General features: G+C 41.2%; 1 protein-coding gene across 3 annotated transcripts in view; it reads right to left on the bottom strand.

The window, feature by feature from the left end:
- LOC118360199 (kelch-like protein 17) overlaps positions 1 to 18,266 on the bottom strand; it is a 45,208-nt gene extending 26,942 nt beyond the window's left edge. Inside the window, exons 1-4 of one of the 3 annotated variants that reach the window (XM_035739444.2) lie at positions 17,917 to 18,263; positions 8,138 to 8,402; positions 7,367 to 7,488; positions 1,056 to 1,277 (exon numbers count right to left, since the gene is read on the bottom strand). In XM_035739444.2, coding sequence (XP_035595337.1) covers positions 1,056 to 1,277; positions 7,367 to 7,488; positions 8,138 to 8,351 — 558 coding nt within the window. In that variant the 5' untranslated portion in view covers positions 8,352 to 8,402; positions 17,917 to 18,263. Of the gene's footprint in view, positions 1 to 1,055; positions 1,278 to 7,366; positions 7,489 to 8,137; positions 8,403 to 9,808; positions 10,175 to 17,916 lie in introns of those variants that run through there. The other 2 variants (XM_035739445.2, XM_035739446.2) reach the window with 2 other exon arrangements.
- Between the last annotated feature and the right edge of the window lie 3,848 nt (positions 18,267 to 22,114).

Here is a 22,114-nt window from a genome sequence, read left to right as displayed (position 1 = left end):
TCAAAAAGGGTCCTTCTGAATTATTGATATATTTTATGTTAAATAAATGTAATTGTGTTTTGACAGGACCTCGACATACTACAGTATAGGGAGTGTAATGACACAAAGATGTTGTCCGTTATGCTTGAGCAAGGCACTTAACCCTAAATTGCGTTTGTAAATCGTTCCGGATAAGACAACTCAAATGTAAAGGTATCATGTATAGAAAAAAAAACAAGTCAAAGATCCTTCCTCCCAATGACGTTTCTATGTGAGAATTGCCAGAACATTCGGATACAAAAAAAATATTCTAGCTGTATCCTTTTCGTGGAATTACCCACTAGAAATCGGATTACCGACTGCGCAGTCGATGATGTGGCAAGAAACCATTGGTCGATGCAATGCCACATCTGCAATGTACTCAGTCTGGAACATGAACCATACTTGGCAGTGCTCTGCCTAATTACCACTTCCAGGTCATACCCCTAAACTAGGCTGTCATTGGACAAGTCCAGACAATGAACAAGTGACTGCTATGCTGAGCTGCTATGACAGAAAAACTAGACGGAGAGCATGATGAGTAAAACTACAAGAGACACTGATTGACAAGGAGCCGAGGATGGAGCGATGTCTTCGTTTAATGAGTGTTCAAAAGGCAACTACACACTCTCGTCTTTGCTGCTTGCTCTATGAAGGACCTTCAGGGGGTTGAGGAAAGGATAGAACATGACAAGATGTTCTCCTCTTTTTCTGCAGGAAACAGAGGGACAGTCAGAGTGGGAGGAGACTAATGCATCCCAGTGCAGCTGAGCATCTTTGTTTTGTCTTTACCAATAACTGTCAGACGAGTGGACAGCACTGTAGATCACCTTGATCGATTAAGAGGTGAAAAGGTTTATATTCATAGTGTGCCTAGAGCTCCCAACATCAGCGCACAAGTCATAAACCAAAGTGCCACAATAACTTTCAACAACTCCAATGCAAAACAATGACAAAAATAAGATCCCGTCGCTGTCACGTCATTCTGTAAGGAAAGGCATATGACATGCTAGCTCAGTATTCTGTCTGGCCTCTACCTGTTTCAGCGGCAGCAGCATGAACTCCTCGGTCTTGGACACCTCCACGAAGTGCTGCAGGACGTACTTGTGCGCCGACTTGAGCAGGTCGCTGCAGGAGTGTGTGTCTGCGAAGCCGCGGATGCCCAGGCAGTTCGAGGGGTCCAGCTGGCTGAGGAGGAACTTACAGCAGGCGTCCCTCACCCCGTTGAGCTGCAGCAGGCTGGCCGCTGGGAGTAAGGTCTAGAAGAAAAAGAGGACGATCGGGGGGAGCCATAGACGCCTGAGCGATGTAGCAAACGTAGCAGCTGCAGTTGTTGCACCCCCACTTTTTATTTACCAGAAAAGTATCATGATCCATTAGGTCATTTCTCATTTTCAAATGATTAGTAGTGTTTTGCACTAGTCTTAAAATACATTATTATATAATACATCAAAATGGAAGTAACAGATTCCATTTTGCACCCCTTCCCCTCGTTGCCTCAAGATGAATGGTTTGGCCCACTTGAAACCGATGCTTCACTCCCTTGCTCCACTGTTTTGGCTCAGTGCAGTTAGAAAGCACTCGCTGCACCACTGGTGTTAAAAAAACAAACATTTGTATCACTGTTTCATGTCGGATGCACACAGGGTGTTGTTACATATCATTTGAGAGGCAGCACCACGAGCAAAGTTTGCCATTTCACGTTGCCTGTAAGAACCTTGATGAGCACGAGCATGTCTGATAAGGCTTTGCTGTATCGCAGCCTCTGAGAGAACCTCAAATTGCTGGAGTCCTCTCTCCTCACCTCCTTCACAAAACTCATTGGAGGAGAAGGTCAGAGGGGCGGGACCTCTGGCTTTCTCATCCAATGCGATTTGAGAAGGAGGCGAGGAGAGGGGACGTGAGGAGTTTACACTTGAGATTCTCCCACTGACCGAGTAGCCTTCCTTCAGCCTAACACCTTTGCGGAAAACGGCGTGTCCGGTAGCTGGCGGGCTGTCAATGAGTAGCTGACAAGTAGATAGTGAGAAATAATCATGAGGCCTAATATTACATCTGTGAAATAACTTTTCTCCCCAAGCTGTTTACAGGTATTTAGCACCATTTGGCATTTGGCATTTTTGCCAACCATTTCCCCAAAATAAATTGGTTTAAACCACATTGCCAAAATGTTGTTTTCATTCAGTTACAAAAGTAAACAGCCTGGCTGAGGCCCATGAGAGTGGACCACGGCCGCTTCACGGTTACAATGTAGCCAAGCTGTGTTTATATGTGCCTGTGTGCAAATTGAAAAAGCACAGGATATTTGTACCTTGATGAAACAGCTCTGCTTTGCTTGGTTGGTAATATCGACCCAATAAGCTATTTCTACCCTTGTTGCATCAAATATGTATGCTGCCGAGACAGATTTGAAACATTTTGATGGTGACAGCAGCTAGGTTTCTATCCAATTGGCGACATATTTTCATGCGAATATTCTAAAATATGCATGAAGAAAACATGTGCATTTTTTCACCAGTGGTGTGTTTCCACCAAACGGACTTGCAGATAAAAATAAGATCGTTATGACGTAGAGCATAAAAAATGTACTTTTTTTTTGCTTAAGTTAAAATGTACTGAATAAAAATAAATTAAGTTCAATGTGTTTCCATTGTATTTTTGACTAAAACTGTTGGGTTAAATAGCAAATGTCCCTACTCTGGTCTTGGTACATGTGCTCTAGCCAACAGCTGGAAGATAGTCTACAGTGTGGGTAGGCTAATCTACATGAGATTATTACTGATAAAATCGAGAACGGCAGTCAAGCATCGATCCTGTCACCAGAATATAACCCTCAATATTTATTGGAAAGGAGCATCAAACTCATCACCTTGCACTTTCACCACCCTGTGAAGTTCAGAATAACTCATTTCATCTGTAACCTAATACACTGCATGGTTTCCCAAATCATAGTGGAAGGACCACACACCATATCATCATGTGAATCCAGGTTTACTTTGATATGATGGTTATTATATCAATATTTGCATATAAATGAGTTTCCACCACCATTTCTCACAGAATACATTTTACCGACACAAAAAGATCCCACCTTGTCGGACAAACAAATTATCTTTAGGCAAATAAAAACTTGTACCAAACCATCAGCTGTCCTGATTTTCTTTATATGGTATACCTTTATTCACATAAAAACAACAGGTCCAAAAAGGCAGAACGGAAAAGTAATGTGCTTGCTGAGACTACACTTTGTTATTCCATTGTACTCCCACTTTTACATAAAGTCTGGTTCCAATGGGTGGAGCAATAGAAAACGTGAAGATGAGCATAGGATGATGTGGGGTGTGAGGATGAGCATAGGATGATGTGGGGTGTGAGGATGAGCATAGGATGATGTGGGGTGTGAGGATGAGCATAGGATGATGTGGGGCGTGAAGATGAGCATAGGATGATGTGGGGCGTGAGGATGAGCATAGGATGATGTGGGGCGTGAGGATGAGCATAGGATGATGTGGGGCGTGAGGATGAGCATAGGATGATGTGGGGCGTGAGGATGAGCATAGGATGATGTGGGACGTGAAGATGAGCATAGGATGATGTGGGACGTGAAGATGAGCATAGGATGATGTGGGGCGTGAAGATGAGCATAGGATGATGTGGGGCGTGAAGATGAGCATAGGATGATGTGGGGCGTGAAGATGAGCATAGGATGATGTGGGGCGTGAAGATGAGCATAGGATGATGTGGGGCGTGAAGATGAGCATAGGATGATGTGGGGCGTGAAGATGAGCATAGGATGATGTGGGGCGTGAAGATGAGCATAGGATGATGTGGGGCGTGAAGATGAGCATAGGATGATGTGGGGCGTGAAGATGAGCATAGGATGATGTGGGGCGTGAAGATGAGCATAGGATGATGTGGGGCGTGAAGATGAGCATAGGATGATGTGGGGCGTGAAGATGAGCATAGGATGACGTGGGGCGTGAAGATGAGCATAGGATGACGTGGGGCGTGAAGATGAGCATAGGATGACGTGGGGCGTGAAGATGAGCATAGGATGATGTGGGGTGTGAAGATGAGCATAGGATGATGTGGGGTGTGAAGATGAGCATAGGATGATGTGGGGTGTGAAGATGAGCATAGGATGACGTGGGGTGTGAAGATGAGCATAGGATGATGTGGGGCGTGAAGATGAGCATAGGATGATGTGGGGTGTGAGGATGAGCATAGGATGACGTGGGGTGTGAAGATGAGCATAGGATGACGTGGGGTGTGAAGATGAGCATAGGATGATGTGGGGTGTGAAGATGAGCATAGGATGATGTGGGGTGTGAGGATGAGCATAGGATCATATGGGATGTGAAGATTAGTATAGGATCATTTGGGATATGAAGATTAGTATAGGATCATATGGGATATGAAGATTAGTATAGGATCATATGGGATATGAAGATTAGTATAGATCATAGGATGATATAGGGGGTATGAAGATTAGTATAGGATCATATGGGGTATGAAGATTAGTATAGGATGATATGGGGTGTGAAGATTGAGATCATGTGGATTGATGTGGGGTGTGAAGATTAGTATAGGATCATATGGGGTGTGAAGATTAGTATAGGATCATATGGGGTGTGAAGATTAGTATAGGATCATATGGGATATGAAGATTAGTATAGGATCATATGGGATGTGAAGATTAGTATAGGATCATATGGGATATGAAGATTAGTATAGGATCATATGGGGTATGAAGATTAGTATAGGATCATATGGGATATGAAGATTAGTATAGGATCATATGGGGTGTGAAGATTAGTATAGGATCATATGGGGTGTGAAGATTAGTATAGGATCATATGGGATATGAAGATTAGTATAGGATCATATGGGGTGTGAAGATTAGTATAGGATCATAGGATCATATGGGGTGTGAAGATTAGTATAGGATCATATGGGGTGTGAAGATTAGTATAGGATCATATGGGGTGTGAAGATTAGTATAGGATCATATGGGGTGTGAAGATTAGTATAGGATCATATGGGGTATGAAGATTAGTATAGGATCATATGGGGTATGAAGATTAGTATAGGATCATATGGGGTGTGAAGATTAGTATAGGATCATATGGGGTGTGAAGATTAGTATAGGATCATATGGGGTGTGAAGATTAGTATAGGATCATATGGGGTGTGAAGATTAGTATAGGATCATATGGGGTGTGAAGATTAGTATAGGATCATATGGGGTGTGAAGATTAGTATAGGATCATATGGGGTGTGAAGATTAGTATAGGATCATATGGGGTGTGAAGATTAGTATAGGATCATATGGGGTGTGAAGATTAGTATAGGATCATATGGGGTGTGAAGATTAGTATAGGATCATATGGGGTATGAAGATTAGTATAGGATCATATGGGGTATGAAGATTAGTATAGGATCATATGGGGTGTGAAGATTAGTATAGGATCATATGGGGTGTGAAGATTAGTATAGGATCATATGGGGTATGAAGATTAGTATAGGATCATATGAAGGGGATCATATGGGATATGAAGATTAGTATAGGATCATATGGGTGTGAAGATTAGTATAGGATCATATGGGGTGTGAAGATTAGTATAGGATCATATGGGGTGTGAAGATTAGTATAGGATCATATGGGGTATGAAGATTAGTATAGGATCATATGGGGTGTGAAGATTAGTATAGGATCATATGGGATATGAAGATTAGTATAGGATCATATGGGGTGTGAAGATTAGTATAGGATCATATGGGATATGAAGATTAGTATAGGATCATATGGGGTGTGAAGATTAGTATAGGATCATATGGGGTGTGAAGATTAGTATAGGATCATATGGGGTGTGAAGATTAGTATAGGATCATATGGGGTATGAAGATTAGTATAGGATCATATGGGGTATGAAGATTAGTATAGGATCATATGGGGTGTGAAGATTAGTATAGGATCATATGGGGTATGAAGATTAGTATAGGATCATATGGGGTGTGAAGATTAGTATAGGATCATATGGGGTGTGAAGATTAGTATAGGATCATATGGGATATGAAGATTAGTATAGGATCATATGGGGTGTGAAGATTAGTATAGGATCATATGGGATATGAAGATTAGTATAGGATCATATGGGGTATGAAGATTAGTATAGGATCATATGGGGTGTGAAGATTAGTATAGGATCATATGGGATATGAAGATTAGTATAGGATCATATGGGGTATGAAGATTAGTATAGGATCATATGGGGTATGAAGATTAGTATAGGATCATATGGGGTATGAAGATTAGTATAGGATCATATGGGATATGAAGATTAGTATAGGATCATATGGGGTGTGAAGATTAGTATAGGATCATATGGGATATGAAGATTAGTATAGGATCATATGGGGTGTGAAGATTAGTATAGGATCATATGGGGTGTGAAGATTAGTATAGGATCATATGGGATATGAAGATTAGTATAGGATCATATGGGGTGTGAAGATTAGTATAGGATCATATGGGTTAGGATGTAAATGGTTTGTGGCGTTATGCTAAAGGATGTGACAATATATAAGAGATTAGGAACAGAAATACTTTAACGAAGTAATGTAATCATCAGTATCAGTGTGTTTTCGTGGAATACTTTTACGTTTTTTACTTTATGTTACTAAATGTATTAGTTCCAGAGAGGTATGTATACAAAGCTATTAAAACAAGAGCCAAATACTTCTCAAACCCGTTCAGATTTCATGCTCTCCACGAACATCAGAGTACAGAACTCTCACGTTATTACTTTGACAGCGGTCAGAGAAGTTTACAAACTTTGAGTGTTCGAGACCACCATGTAGAATAATGATGGTACATACTGACTACTTTTGAATATATAGCGCACTACAAATGTAGTTTTGTCTCAATCTCTTCATTCAAAGACTCAATAATGAACATTCTTACTGACAGTTGTGGCTGTTTTGCCTTGATGTATTGTTGTCTCTACCTTCTTTCCCTTTGTACTGTTGTCTGTGCCCAATAATGTTTGTACCATGTTGTGCTGCTACCATGTTGTTGTCATGTGTTGCTGCCTTGCTATGTTGTCGTCTTAGGTCCCCCTTTATGTAGTGTTGTGTCTCTTGTCGTGATGTTCTATATTTCATTATTTTTTATTGTTTTCTCCAGCCCCCGTCCCCACAGGAGGTCTTTTGCCTTTTGGTAGGCCGTCATTGTAAATAAGAATTTGTCCTTAACTGACTTGCCTAGTTAAATAAAGGTTAAATACAAGTAAATAAATAAAAGTAGGGAAAAGGGGCTATTTGAGATGCAGTAGTCTTTTCTTCTTACCTGCACGTTGCCCTCCCCCACCACGATTTCTGCTGTGTAGGCATACTGAACCAGCTGTTCCAACGCCTGGGGGTCAATGTCATGCAGGGTCACGTGGGTCTGGCGACTCTCCGACATCTCATCTGCATGACCACAGACAGACAACAGAGTTCTCCAGTTTTCCAGTCTGTGCCTGTGTCCGTGCGGACAAACCATATGCGAAACCAATTCAACATGTCAAGTGAGAGAAATCAAATCAGAGTTGATTTCAAGTGCAATTAACACTCCATTTTAACTGAAAGATTTGTGTGTGTGTGTGTGTGTGTAATGTGGTATATACTCTATTGCAGGGTTCCCCAACTGGCAGCCCATGGACAGGGTGGGTGACATAAAAGACTGTAATAACACCAGCAACTCAGCTCAAAGTGATTCATTTTTTAAATATGTTTCAAAGTATTCCCACACATAACAGCTAGCTTTGAAATTATTATGTTTTAGTCAAATGTTATATCTGTTTGGGCTTCTTGCGCTCAATTTGCATTCTAAAAATGTTTTGTAACTAAGTTCCGGCCCCATGACCATTGTTTCAAGAACAAAAATCGACCTGCGGCTTAATCTAGTTGATGATCCCTGCTCTATTGCCACAGACATGAAGCACGTACCTCCCATTATACACAAATTCTCATAGGACAGTCACTGCAGAGCACTATGAAATTGTTTAGCATTTGTAGCTGTCTGCGTCTGAGTGATTAATTGTGGGTGCGGGTGCGGACTCGGAGGAGTGATACTTACTTGTAAACATGGCGTGGAAGTAGGTACTGCAGGATGCCAGCACCACCTTGTGTGCCTTAATCTCCTTGTTGGAGACGTGCAGCACGATGTCGCAGAGCAAGCTGCGCTGGCGCATCCTGTTCATGGACACGAACGAGTCGTGGTAGTGGCGCTTGGAGTTGTGCGAGATGCTGTGGCCGTCACGGTTCAGCAGCTGCATGCCCCCCTCCATCATGGTGCCTTGGTCAGCAGCAGCCGGCTCCTGCCTGGGCCTCACTCTGGGAGACTGCAACACACAAGGGGATCAACCAATTCTAAGAATTTTACCCAGATTCCCAGGTTTTCTAGAAAACACCAGAATTAATTTTGCAGCCCTAGGTTCATTCCTATTAAATTGACCCAATTCGATAAATCTCTGTTTTGTCATATGTGACTGTCATCAAAAAAAACTCTTCCATCACCACTGCTGTAATAGGCATGACAGGTGTCATAACAGTCATAGTAGCTGATGTGACAACTGACTGTACAATCATGACCGCCAGGTATACCAAAATGTAGGTTAGCTAGGCCAGCATGGTTAGTTTGTATAGCACTCTGCGTTAGCCAGTAATATCCACATCATAATACTGACATCAGCGATCAAGACGGCTTGATTCTACTTTGCTTTCAGTCTGACCGTCAATGCCATTGAAGATGTCGATGTAGGCTAGGTCCTAATCATGTATGTCAAATCAAAAGTACAATACAGGTCGAGTTAGTTTGACTAGGACTGATGGTTTGGTTAGCTAAACGTGCAAGTCTGTGTGTTTGGTTACCAAAGCATCTACTGTCGCCATCTAGTGAACTTGCTAGCTATGGATGAACACATTTCTAGTGGGAAATGTGTTAAATTATGGTATATGATGGTATAACAAGAGATTGTCAACTCCGTGGAAGTTCATTATTTTCCATAGAACGCATAGCCTCTTGTTGATTATCCCTTATGTAATCTTGTTCAATGTTATCCTTGCTTATAAGGCAAGCTTGATATCGTATGTATTGTAATAGAATAAGGTCTTAGCTCATTGCCAGCTGCAGCTCCTGGCAGGGTGTGTGGGGTAAAGAAGGATGCGCGCGGGCGCGCACACACACACACACACACACACACACACACACACACACACACACACACACACACACACACACACACACACACACACACACACACACACACACACACACACCTTTCCTTCGGACTCTCTCATCCAGTGAGTTCTCACGTTAAGAACACACTTTAAAATGGTGCATAAGCATCTAGATGCCCTATACTGTACTCTGTAGAATCGTGTTATAATGAATATTTACATTCCTCTCAACTGTATGTGTCATTCCACAAGTGGCTAAAAGAGTCATTTAAAATCGGGGCCTTTTTCTACCAAATATGGTATATTTTCGTAGTAGTGTTTTAGAATCTAAAGCAGGCCTTATAAAAGTTTTAGGAAGGCTTCATGAAAAGGCCCACCATGATATGTACTGCCATTTTAGCCTGAACAGCTGTTGACTCTTAGTATATCACTTGTAAATGCCTCGTCAGCTTTATTGAGCTAACCAGCCCGGTCTAACCCCGTCATAACCCAAAATGTCTGAAGACATTGCACCAAGGTCCTGTAAAATTATTCTGCTGGAAATGATATTGTTGTCAATATAGCCTACCTTTCTGATAGGCTGGATGTTTGTTGATTGAAGGCTGTGTGTACACACATGCCATAGGTTTGTGCGTTCTGGGGGTGGAACCAGTCTGAAAGATAACCACTGTTAAAACGGTTAACCCTATCAGTCCTGTGACCCCAGAAAAAGATTAGCCTTTTCCTTATCTGACTTTCATGTATATGTAAAGCCCTTGTACTTCGCCTCACAAGTGTTTCACCATCTTCTTTTCAGGACAACCAGGGTTACAAGCTGAACACAAAACTATTTGACAAAAACAGTTGAATTCATGAGTTTTGTTGACTAATGTCAATTTAAAAATAAGGTCCACCAAAGCAAAAAAACAGATAAAGATGAATTTATATGAATTCTGTAAGTACATAAATGGTTCGCTCACTGGGAGCAACATCCAACTAGTCAGTGACAACTGTGTGGAGTTTGTGAAAGCAACTATGTGAGCTTATTACAGTACTATAGACACTATGTCCTGGGATTTCCTATCTTCTTCGTAAAAGCGTGTGAGCTTTGTGAGAGTCTCAGCTTTTAATACAGCTTTTAATAGTTTTGTAGTTCAAACCATTCGGACTCTACAGCCATGTTTGTAAAAAGACCAGGCCCTGGGCCCCTTCGGGATCCACCCTGGACATATTTTTGGCAAACTGGACTGCTGTGACTGTATGCTTGTTCTGGGACCCTACTGGCAGTAACATCTTGACAGTAAAGCATTTCACCTGGCCAAGGTTGTACTTCAGTGTGTGTGAGAGGGTGAGGTACTACGATAACAGTGGAGTTATGTTACAACTGGATAACGGTAACACCATCTTACGTTGGTTCTGTGGTAACAGAGTGTAAGTTTCATGCTGTGATAACCTAGACCGAGCTTACACTTTAGGAATCCACTGTCCATTTCTATGAGGCCTATGCCATAGATTATATAGACTCAATGGAGACTTTGTAGTATGTATCAGTGTGAGATGCATTACTTTTTGCTCCTTCAACAAATTCATTTTTTAAACTGATAGAGAAGCATCTTAAAATGTCCCCACTACTGCATAACAGGGCTTGTTTCTTTGCCTTTCTCTCTCCCACACACACACCACACCCACACGTTCTAATGCCCTGGGCAAATAGCTAGCATTGGGCTATTTTGCACATTGATAATTTCCAAATGTTGACATGACATTCATTCAAGTTCATATTTTCAACAGATACAAGGTTGCCAGCACCAATGAATAAGAATGCATTGTTGTCACTGCAGCGATGTGTCATTAACTGAAACACTGACTATTATCCGTAGCCATGTCAGTGTCACTGAGGGGACACACAAACCTATTCACACACACATAACGATACCTTTTTTCTGACTCACTGGGTATTCTGGATGACTGCCAGACGTACTGCTTCAATTTCTGCAGACCATTTCTCCGCTTCGTTTGTTCATCAGCATGCATTTGGTCATTTCACCTTCCCCCTTGAGGTTGTTTCTATTCATTTCTATTCCTAAAGGATGTGGCATTGCACCCCCAACCCCCAACACCATCTAGTTTTGAATAACTGTATCATCAGCAAGAAAAGCAATGGCAGAAAATACAAAATGACCAGTGATAAACGTTGCAGTTTCGTGGAACCAGGGAAGAACTGACGACGTGACGGTGGTAGAGGCCTGATCACCGACAACGAGACAGCCTATAGGGAGATCAGAGACCGGGTAGTGTGGTGCCAGGACAACAACCTCGCCCTCAACATCAGCATGACAAAGGAGCGGATCGTGGAATACAGGAAATGGGAGAGCCGAGCACACCCCCATTCACATCAGTGGAGTGGGTCGAGAGCTTTAAGTTCCTCAGTGTCCACATCACTAAGGATCTATCATGGTCAACACACACCAACACAGTCGTGAAGAAGACAACAATCCCCCCCCAGGAGGTTGAAAAGATTTGGCATGGTCCCTCAGATCCTCAAACAACTCTACAGCTGCACCATTGAGAGCCTCTTGCATCACTGTTTGGTGTGGCAACTGCTTGGCAGCCGACAGCAAAGGCACTACAGAGAGTAGTGCGTGTGGCCCAGTACATCACTGGGGAAGAGCTCCCTGCCATCCAGGACCTCTATAACAGGCAGTGTCAGAAGAAGGCCCTAAAAATTGTCAAAGACTCCAGCTACCGCAGAGCAAGAGGTACCGAAGCACCAAGTCTGGAACCAACCGGAACATGAAAAGCTTCTACCACCAGGCTATAAGACTGCTAAATAGTTCATAAAATATTTAACCAAATAGCTAGCTGGACTATCTGCATTGACCCTTTACGCACAAACTTTTTTGACTCATTAAATACACTGCTGCTACTGTTTATCATCTATCCTGTTGCCTATGCACTCAATTACCCCTGCACATCAACTCGGTACTGGTACACATAATAATAAATATATATATAATATAATATATAGGCAAGTTATCGTTACTCATTGTGTATTTATTATTGTGTGTTATTACTTTTCTATTACTTCTCTATTTTCTCTTACTCTGCATTGCTGGGAAGGGCCCGTAAGCAAGCATTTCACTGTTAGTCTACACCTGTTGTTTACCAAGGACATTTTCTTTGAACGACTGATCCCTCTCAATGAAGTCACGGAAGTTCAAGGCCGACCGTGGTATTGCAGGCATTGTTTGCAAAAAAACAGGTTCCTCCTTTACAGTGAATGGAAAAATGCCGATAATCGTGGTCAATCTTCATGTCAATATATATATTTTTTAAGACAATCATTGCTTCTAATAGACCAGAAAGACATAGGTCTTTGAACCAATATGGCCAAAAGTATCTGGACAACTGCTCGTCGAACATCTCATTTCAAAATCATGGGCATTAATATGGAGTTGGACCCCCCCTTTGCTGCTATAGCAGTCTCCACTCGTCTGGGAAGGCTTTCCACTAGATGTTATAACATTGCTGCGGGGTCTTGCTTCCATTCAGCCACAAGCTGACATTGTGCTTCCAGAGGCCGTTTGGAACTCGGTAGTGAGTGTTGCAACCGAGGACAGAACATTTTTACACGCTTCAGCACTCGGCGATCCCGTTCTGTAAGATTGCGTGGCCTACCACGTCACGGCTAAGCTGTTGTTGCTTCTAGATGTTTCTACTTCACAATAACAGCACTTACAGTTGACCAGGGCAGCTCTAGCAGGACAGAAATTTGATGAACTGACTTGTTGGAAAGGTGGCATCCTATGACGGTGCCACGTTGAAAGTCCCTGATCTCTTCAGCATGAGTCATTCTACTGCCAATGTTTGTCTATGGAGATTGCATAGCTGTGTACTCGATTTTATACACCTATCAGCAATGGGTGTGGCTGAAATAGTCATGTAGAGTACTTAACAAGAGGGGGCAGCACTGAGCTAGCCTGCAACATCTTTTCCTGGAGTAGCACAAACTCTCCATGAGACGCCAGCTTAACCGACTTAATTTGGCTTCAATTCACATAGGAATTAATGGCGTGACGTGAAGCATCTAATTTGATAATCGCTACGGTCTGTCTCGGTCCATATTTGTGTAAAGCATATGATATATGAAGAAAGCCTCCGTTCAATCCTCTGCAGGGGTGTCGTGCTGCCGGAGTGCAGGCTCCTTCCCTTTTGACTCGAGAATACACTGAGCTCATAAAAATATTTCTGGAAAATTAATTCTGATACATTCTAAATAAATTATATTTAATTAAAAACTATAGAATGACAAATAAAAATGTATAGCAGCCTAGAGGTAGGTAAATTTGTGGTTTCTTCCCCGTCTTCTCTCTGGCGGTGGCAATAATTAACTATTAGGCTACCTGTGTGCACTGCAGAGGCCAGTAAGACTCTTGGCCACTTTGGCCAATCAGAACGATGGGAAAAAAGTAATTCACTGTGTGTCTGCCTCGAAGATGTTCATAAAACTCCATGGACCCTCTTGCACAGTGGAACCCTGAACAATATGTGACCACTTCTTAAGGCGACAACGTTTTGCTGAAGACTCCCAAACCAGAGTGGCCAAAGGGAGACACGAGGATCATTCTAGCTTGGAATGTCACGGTAGACAATTGGAAATGTGAAATGGGCCAAGTTGGAGGTAATAATGCATTTCGGTTATAGTTTTTGAGAAGCATGAATAGAACACACCAAACACCTGATTTTATGGCTGTGCAATTCTACATAGTAATGATTTATGTTCACTACTTGGTCAAATTACTTGATAGAATGTAATTGCATAGATTAAAATGCAATTAATTGATAGTTGCCTTCTCTTTATTTTATTCTGTAAAACGGTACGATACAGTCGGAAAGTATTCAGACCCCTTGACTTTTCCCACATTTTGTTACGTTACAGCCTCATACTAAAATCGATTAAATAAAATGTTTTCCTCATCAATCCACACACAATACCTCAATAACAAAGCAAAAACAGGTTAATAAGTGTGCACATTTATTAGAAATAAAAAAAAACTAAAATACCTTATTGACATAAGTATTCAGAACCTTTGCTTTGAGACTTGAAATTGAGCTCAAGTGCATCCTGTTTCCATTGATCATCCTTGAGATGTTTCTACAACTTGATTAGAGTGAACCTGTGGTAAATTCAATTGATTGGACATGATTTGGAAAGGCACACATCTGTCTATATAAAAAGGTCCCACAAATGACAGAGCATGTCAGAGCAAAAACCAAGCCATGAGGTCAAAGGCATTGTCCGTAGAGCTCCGAGACAGGATTGTGTCGAGGCACAGATCTGGGGAAGGGTACCAAAATATTTCTGCAGCATTGAAATACCCCAAGAACGCAGTAGCCTCCATCATTCTTAAAATGGAAGAAGTTTGGAATCACCAAGACTCTTCCCTGAGTTGGCCGCCCGGCCAAACTGAGCAATTGGGGGAGAAGGGCCTTGGTCAGGGAGGAGACAAAGAACCCGATGGTCACTCTGACAGAGCTCCAGAGTTCCTCTGTGGAGATGGGAGAAACTTCCAGAAGGACAACCATCTCTGCAGCACTACAACAATCAGGCATTTCTGGTAGAGCGGCCAGACAGAAGCCACTCCATAGTAAAAGGAAAATGACAGCCAACTTGGAGTTTGCCAAAAGGCACCTAAAGGACTCTCAGACCATAAGAAACAAGATTATCTTGTATGATGAAACCAAGATTGAACTATTTGGCCTGAATACCAAGCTTCACGTCTGGAGGAAACCTGGCACCAACCTTACAGTGAAGCATGGTGGTGGCAGCATCATGCTGTGGGGATGTTCTTCAGCGGCAGGGACTGTGAGACTTGTCAGGGTCGAGGGAAAGATGAACGGCACAAAGTACAGAGAGATCCTTGATGAAAACCTGCTCCAGAGGACTCAGGACCTCAGGCTGGGTCAAAGGTTGACGTGGAATATTCCATTCAAACAATCATCTTTATTCAATGTTGATTAATTATTTCAATAATGAAACCATCGACTCAACATTCTTGACTATCGGGCAGAGAGACTACCCTTCACAGACAATGCACAGTTTATATAGCTGATACCAGAATGCTTGGTTCCACCCATCACATATAGATTGGGGGGCACCATAAGCCATTTTGGGTTCATCCTCTGGTCATCTGCCTCTGGTGTTGTCTCCCAGATCCCAGGACAATTAAGAATACTGAGGCCTTTGTTCTGTTCCTCCAGGCTCTCTCTATTTCGGTGAGACCCACCACATCTGATCTATGGAATGCCAGCTGTAGGTTTTATATCACCAAGCCATCACTTAATCAGTTGCCAGTCCAAGTTCCATAAAGACTCCTCTCAATTAACTCAGAAAGGAGCGAGACAGTCCTAAGAACCTTACTCTATTAAATAAAACAACCATTTGGTGCATAAATATAACATCATCTTGTATCCACAATGTAGAAAATAGTAAAAATAAAGAAAAACCTTTGAATGAGTAGGTGTGTCCAAACGTTTGACTGGTGCTGTATGTAAATGTGACATTTAAGTTTTAATTTTTTTTATAAACTTGCAAAAAATTATATAAACCTGTTTTGCTTTGTCATTATGGGCTAATGTGTGTAGATTGATGAGGGGGGAAAAACGATGTAATACATTATAGAATAAGGCTGTTACGTAACAAAATGTGGAAAAAGTCAAGGGGTCTGAATACTTTCTGAATGCAACATTTATTGTAACCATGTGTTCAAGCTAATCAAATCAAAGCGTATTTATAATACAGCGTGTGCCATACAATGTAAGACCTACACGCAATAAAGCCTTCCTTGCAAATAGTGCAATGATATTAAGCTATATGTATTTACATTAGGCTATAGCCTACAAATAGCTATACCATGTAGTCATAGGCCTATTACAAATGAGTGTTGTTTGATCCTGAACTGGCCAAATGGAAGAGCTATCCTTCAGCACCACAAGTTGGTTCAACTTCTTTAATTGACATCATTGCACAATCCTGGCGCTGTACTTTCAGAACCTTTTAATTAAAATATCCCTTTAAAATGACATTTCATCAAGATCTGTTGCCTATGCCTATAATAGTCATACTCATCGCTTATTATTACAAATCGAAGATTGTCCCTTCTCACAACGGTGCTTGTTTAGTAAAGCTAGATCAAATAATCAATGTCGTGTTACATAACCAAATACAATACCAACGTAGGGCTGTAACATTCCTGCTACACCAAAAGCACCTCCTTTTCTAATGAGATTTTAGAATGGTTAGGCTGAAACCGAATAGTCATTTCTTTCTCATGCACCAAAACTCCACAGATCGTGGCACTCAGCAGGATATGTGCTTTGATTTAAACAAAATACGAGAAAGGGTAATAGTTTAAAACCATCTTCTCTCATTCACTCAGGAAACAGTAATTAAAGAATAACTAAATGCCTATTCCCATGAAAATGATTGAGATCAATAAAATAATCAGAATGGAGATACGTTTGGACGTTTCACCGGTAAAACATTAATAATGATCATTCATGATTGACAGTGATGATGGCCTATATTTTGAAATTAGGTAACCTATGCCTAACTCGATGTTTGAGAGTATTACAAATATTTAGACAATAGCCTGTGTGTGGGCATAGGCAGACGTTGCAATTGGAGGATGCATTTTTAAAATAATTATTCAATTGGCTAGATCTGTCGGTACACACTGAGTGATAAAAATATGAAGTCACTTTTTTTTTAAAGTCACCCTCATCAAAAAAAATAAAAAATAGCACTACATCAGTGATCCTCTATGACGTTGCTGACCGCATGAGCAACGACATAAAGTTTAAGGTGGATCTGCAGCAGTGACGAGATCCTCATCGTTGCGGCGTGAATAAAATTAGACACTGACAGGAATAAATGATGTTTTTTTTGCTGTAATTGTGATATCGACTAAAAGGCGCTTATGACATTCATACATTATCATTAGCTATCTACTATGTGCAAGGTGCGATCTCTACACCACCTTAAATCGCTGGATCGTCTGGTCTGGCCACTCAAGAACATTATCGCAAAACAGGGCACTGGGCACTGTACCTGGGGAGCTATCCTCCTGAATGCTTTCACTCAGGTGTAACTAACCTGATTCATCCATCGTATCAACCAGCTAATGATTAGGGTTGGAGTGAAAACCTACACTACAGAACGGTAGCACTCCAGCAACAGGGTTGGAGAGCCCTGTCCCAAAACATAACCTGCAGCAAATGATCAACCTCTCTCTAGACAGACAAATCGATATTGAAGTCAGAACATCGAATCCTAACTATATTTAGCCGCTCTATTGAGATTACGTTCCCACAGAAAAAAAATATGTACTATAGCTAGAAATGAGTGACTGCGTCTGGTGTCCCACGAGATGAACATAAAGTGCAATTTTGAATTTCCAGAATGGCTATTTAGCTAGCGACAGTCTTCCATATGGTTAGCTAAACGTTTCCCTGTTCATCTGTGGCTAAAACATAACTGTCATTGATTTTGCTACTATAGCTAACTAACCGATCGCTAGCTAGCTATATGTTTACTACATAGCCACCGGCAGCCGTGACAAAATGACATTGCGATGTCGGGATTTAGCTAGTTAAAGTTAGCAAGCTAGCTACTACACAGTAGAACTCAAGACTCACCAGCCGTCGTCTGTGTCGCAAGGACAGCACAAACGTATTTCTATCTGTAACCTTTTCCAGTTTCTTGATATGTTATAGTCCAAGTTCAGAATGTAACTTATTTGATTTATCAGTAGTTTGAATTGCTAATCATCACGTCAACATTACATGATGTCGCATCAAAACAATGCTTGTATGGCTCGCTCCACACAAGTGACACTGACAAATACTTCGTTTCTCCTTCTTTCAGACTGCACATTTTAAAACAGTTTTTATATCTTGCAAAAACACAAAGTGAACTAATACGTGTTTTGCTATTGCACATGATACCGATTGAAAAGCGAAATACAAAATCAATTTAGATGAACTACAGTCTCTGCTAAATCTACTGGATTTGCATAAACCTTCTCAAATTGAACGTCATCCATAATATCAATGCTTTAGATTGGTGAAGTTCGAGGTCGTCTTCTTTTGTAGTCACGGTTGGCGAATCATCTCACAATACCTATGTTCGAGAGGATCAAAACAGTAATGTATCATGAGTAAATTGTGACTGACGGATCTGCAAATAATAATGAGTAGTTATTTATGATTGCAAGGTTCTTTGTAGATCATTTGGCTGCAATGTTGAACAGGCCCACAAAATGGAAAAGCATTTAAAGGGACAATCTGCATACATTTTTATTTATTTAGAAATGTATTATACAGTATGTACCCATTGATTCTTGAAGAATGTAACTTAGAAATGCCTCATGAGCTTAGATCAACTGTCGTACCCCATCAGAACCCAAAATATAAACTTGTTTCACTCTAATGTTTTTTTTTTTAAAGTCAATCTAAACAAACGCTATATAGCCTCAAAACATGGTTAAAACTCACATTTTGATATCCCGGATGGTCAGTCCTTGCAACCATAGCGCTATCTATGAATTTAAGAGTGGTTACATTTCTCCAGCCCCATCCCTCATCTTTTTACCAAAACAGGGGCGGGGACTCTGCTTTGTTATTGTTCCCCGTCAGTCAGTAACTCGATACAATATACTATGGAAAGTCAACGACCAATCATATTCACATGAAGAAAACTGAATTCACACCTATCAGGAAAAATGGATGCCAAGCCTGCCCTCGGAAGCCCCTCTTTTCTGGCTATAATACCAGAGCTCGCATTCATTTCCTGAACACGTCATGCAATTGACCAACTTTTCAAGCACATGAAGACTACTAGATTGGGCTCTGACTTAGGTGTCTGTTACTGGGGAGACATACACGTTCCTATAGATGTTGCGAGTTTTGGGTCTTGGTATTGTTTTTTGTGTTTGCTTAAATCTAACTTCACTGAACAAAACTTTAACAAAAATATAAACGTAATATGTAAAGTGTTGGTCCCATGATTCATGAGCTGAAATAAAAGAGCCCAGAAATGTTCAATACATGAAAAAAGCTTATTTCTCTCAAACGTGTTGCATAGATTTGCTTACATCCCCTGTTAGTGAGCATTTCTTCTTTGCCAAGAGAATCCATCCACCTGATAGGTGTGGCATAACAAGAAACTGATTAAACAGCATGATCATTAAACAGCTGCACCTTGTGCTGGGGACAATAAAAGGCCACTCTAAAATGTGCAGTGTTGTCACACAATACAATGCCACAGATGCCTCAAGTTTTGAGGAATCATTCAATTGGCATGCTGACTGCAGGAATGTCCACTAGACCACATGTACAGACCACATGTGTGGAATCGTGTGGGTGAGCGGTTTGCGGATGTCAACGTTGTGAACAGAGCTTGATCAGCTCTATGTGAAGGAGATGTGTCACGCTGCATGAGGTAAATGATGGTCACACCAAATACTGATTGGTTTTCTGATCCACACCCCTATCAAGAGTGTGGTATCTTCCAGTTGTGGGCATAACAAACACAGTTCCTGCCCCACATTCAGACACACGGTTGGTTGTCAAGAGTGGTAGATATGAAAACAACAATGGCAATAAAAACTAATTATCCCAGTCCTCAGGTTGGCACCTTCAGGAGATAATGTATGGGAGACTGGCATTGTTGATGAGGACAGTGACGTGGAGGTATGGTCTGGAGGTCGCTGTGCATCCTCCTTTTCATAGTTAAATGCGAACCTCCTCTGTTGGGACATAAACACATGATTCAGCCGAGTCCAGAACGAGACCCAGTAACTGAGTGCGCTGAGCCGGAGTGAAACAACATTTCTTGTGATTCACTATGAACCCCCAGAGACTGAATATGGGAAACCAGCGTGGCAGGGTGGAGCTCCACCTCTATGACCAGCCAATCGTCCAGATAGGCCAATAATCTGATCCCCTGGCATCGAACCGGTGCCAAAGCTGCCTCCACCACCATAGAAAAGGTGCAGGGCGATAGGGAGAGCCTGAAAAGCAGGAACAGATACACATTAGGCCACACCCTCGAAATGAAACCTCCAAAACTTTCTGTAGGGAGGATGTGTAGCCACATGAAAATATGCATCCTTCAGATCTATGGAAGTGAACCAATTGCTGGGAAGCACCGACTGCAATAGCCGGCGAATTGTGAGCATTTTAAACTTGCAAGCTGTGAGGTGTTTGTTTAAAACACTCATATTCAGGATAGGACGCAACGCAGCATTCCATTGTTCTTGGGAACAAAGAAGAAACGGCTGTACCAACCGCTCTGTACTTCTGACACAGGACCACCCAAATAACCTGCTAGGGGGCAGTATTTTCATTTTTGGAAAAATAACGTTCCCAAAGTAAACAACCTATTTCGTCAGGACAAGATGCTAGAATATGCATATATTTGACAACTTAGGATAGAAAACACTCTAAAGTTTCCAAAACTGTGAAAATATTGTCTGTGAGTATAACAGAACTGATATTGCAGGCGAAAGCCTGAGAAAAATCCAATCCGGAAGTGACTCATGTTTTGAAAGTTATGCGTTCCGATGCGTCCCTATCTACCAGATTATTTGTTCTATGTATTCCCCAAGGTGTCTACAGCATTTTGACGTAGTTTCACGCCTTTATGTTGAAGAATGAGCGTAAGCGACTACATTGCGTAAGTGGTCACCTGATGGCTCTTAGAGTGATTCTTGCGAAAAAGACAGAGGTAGCCATTTTTCCTCTCAGCCCTACTGAAAAGCCAATTGGATATAGTGGATATATTATCGGATAGATATTTGAAAAACATTTGCCATGTTTCTCTCGATATTATGGAGCTAATTTGGAATATTTTTCGGAGTTGTCGTGACCGCAATTTCCGGTCGATTTCTCAGCCAAACGTGAAGAACAAATGGAGCTATTTCGCCTACAAAAATAATATTTTTGGAAAAAAGGAACATTTGCTATCTAACTGGGAGTCTCGTGGGTGAAAACATCCAAAGCTCATCAAAGGTAAACGATTTAATTGGATTGCTTTTCTGATTTTCGTGACCAGGTTGCCTGCTGCTAGCTAGGCATAATGCTATGCTAGGCTATCGATAATCTTACACAAATGCTTGTCTTGCTTTGGCTGTAAACATATTTTCAAAATCTGAGATGACAGGGTGATTAACAAAAGGCTAAGCTGTGTTTCAATATATTTCACTTGTGATTTCATGAATAGGAATATTTTCTAGTAATATTTATGTCCGTTGCGTTATGCTAATTAGTGTCAGATGATGACAACGCTCCCGGACCCGGGATGGGTAGTTACAAAACTGCCATTTCATTAGTCATTTATAACATTAACAATGTCTACACTGTATTTCTAAAAATGTTGATGTAATTTTAATGGGCAAAAAAAAGACATTTCTAAGTGACCCCAAACATTTGAAAGGTGTTGTAGGTATTCTTGTTAAAAGGTCACCTTTAGGTAAGTATGGATGTTTTTAAAGGCCACTGCAGATAAGTATACAGTTGAAGTCGGAAGTTTACATACAGCTTAGCCAAATACATTTAAACTCAGTTTTTCAATATTCCTATCATTTAATCCCAGTAAAAATTCCCTGTCAGGTCAGTTGTCACCACTGTATTTTAAGAATGCTAAATGTCAGAATAATACTAGAGAGAATTATTTATTTCAGCATTAATTTCTTTCATCACATTCCCAGTGGGTCAGAAGTTTACATAAACTCAATTAGTATTTTGTAGCATTGCCTTTAAATTGTTTAACTCTGGTCAAACTTTTCGGTAGCCTTCCACAACCTTCCCACAATACATTGGATGAATTTTGTCC

The sequence above is a fragment of the Oncorhynchus keta genome, chromosome 27, assembly GCF_023373465.1.
Source record: "Oncorhynchus keta strain PuntledgeMale-10-30-2019 chromosome 27, Oket_V2, whole genome shotgun sequence".
Classification (NCBI taxonomy): Eukaryota; Metazoa; Chordata; class Actinopteri; order Salmoniformes; family Salmonidae; genus Oncorhynchus; species Oncorhynchus keta.
The sequence above is the reverse complement of the archived record's forward strand: the minus strand, read 5'-3'. Positions and strand labels throughout refer to the sequence as shown.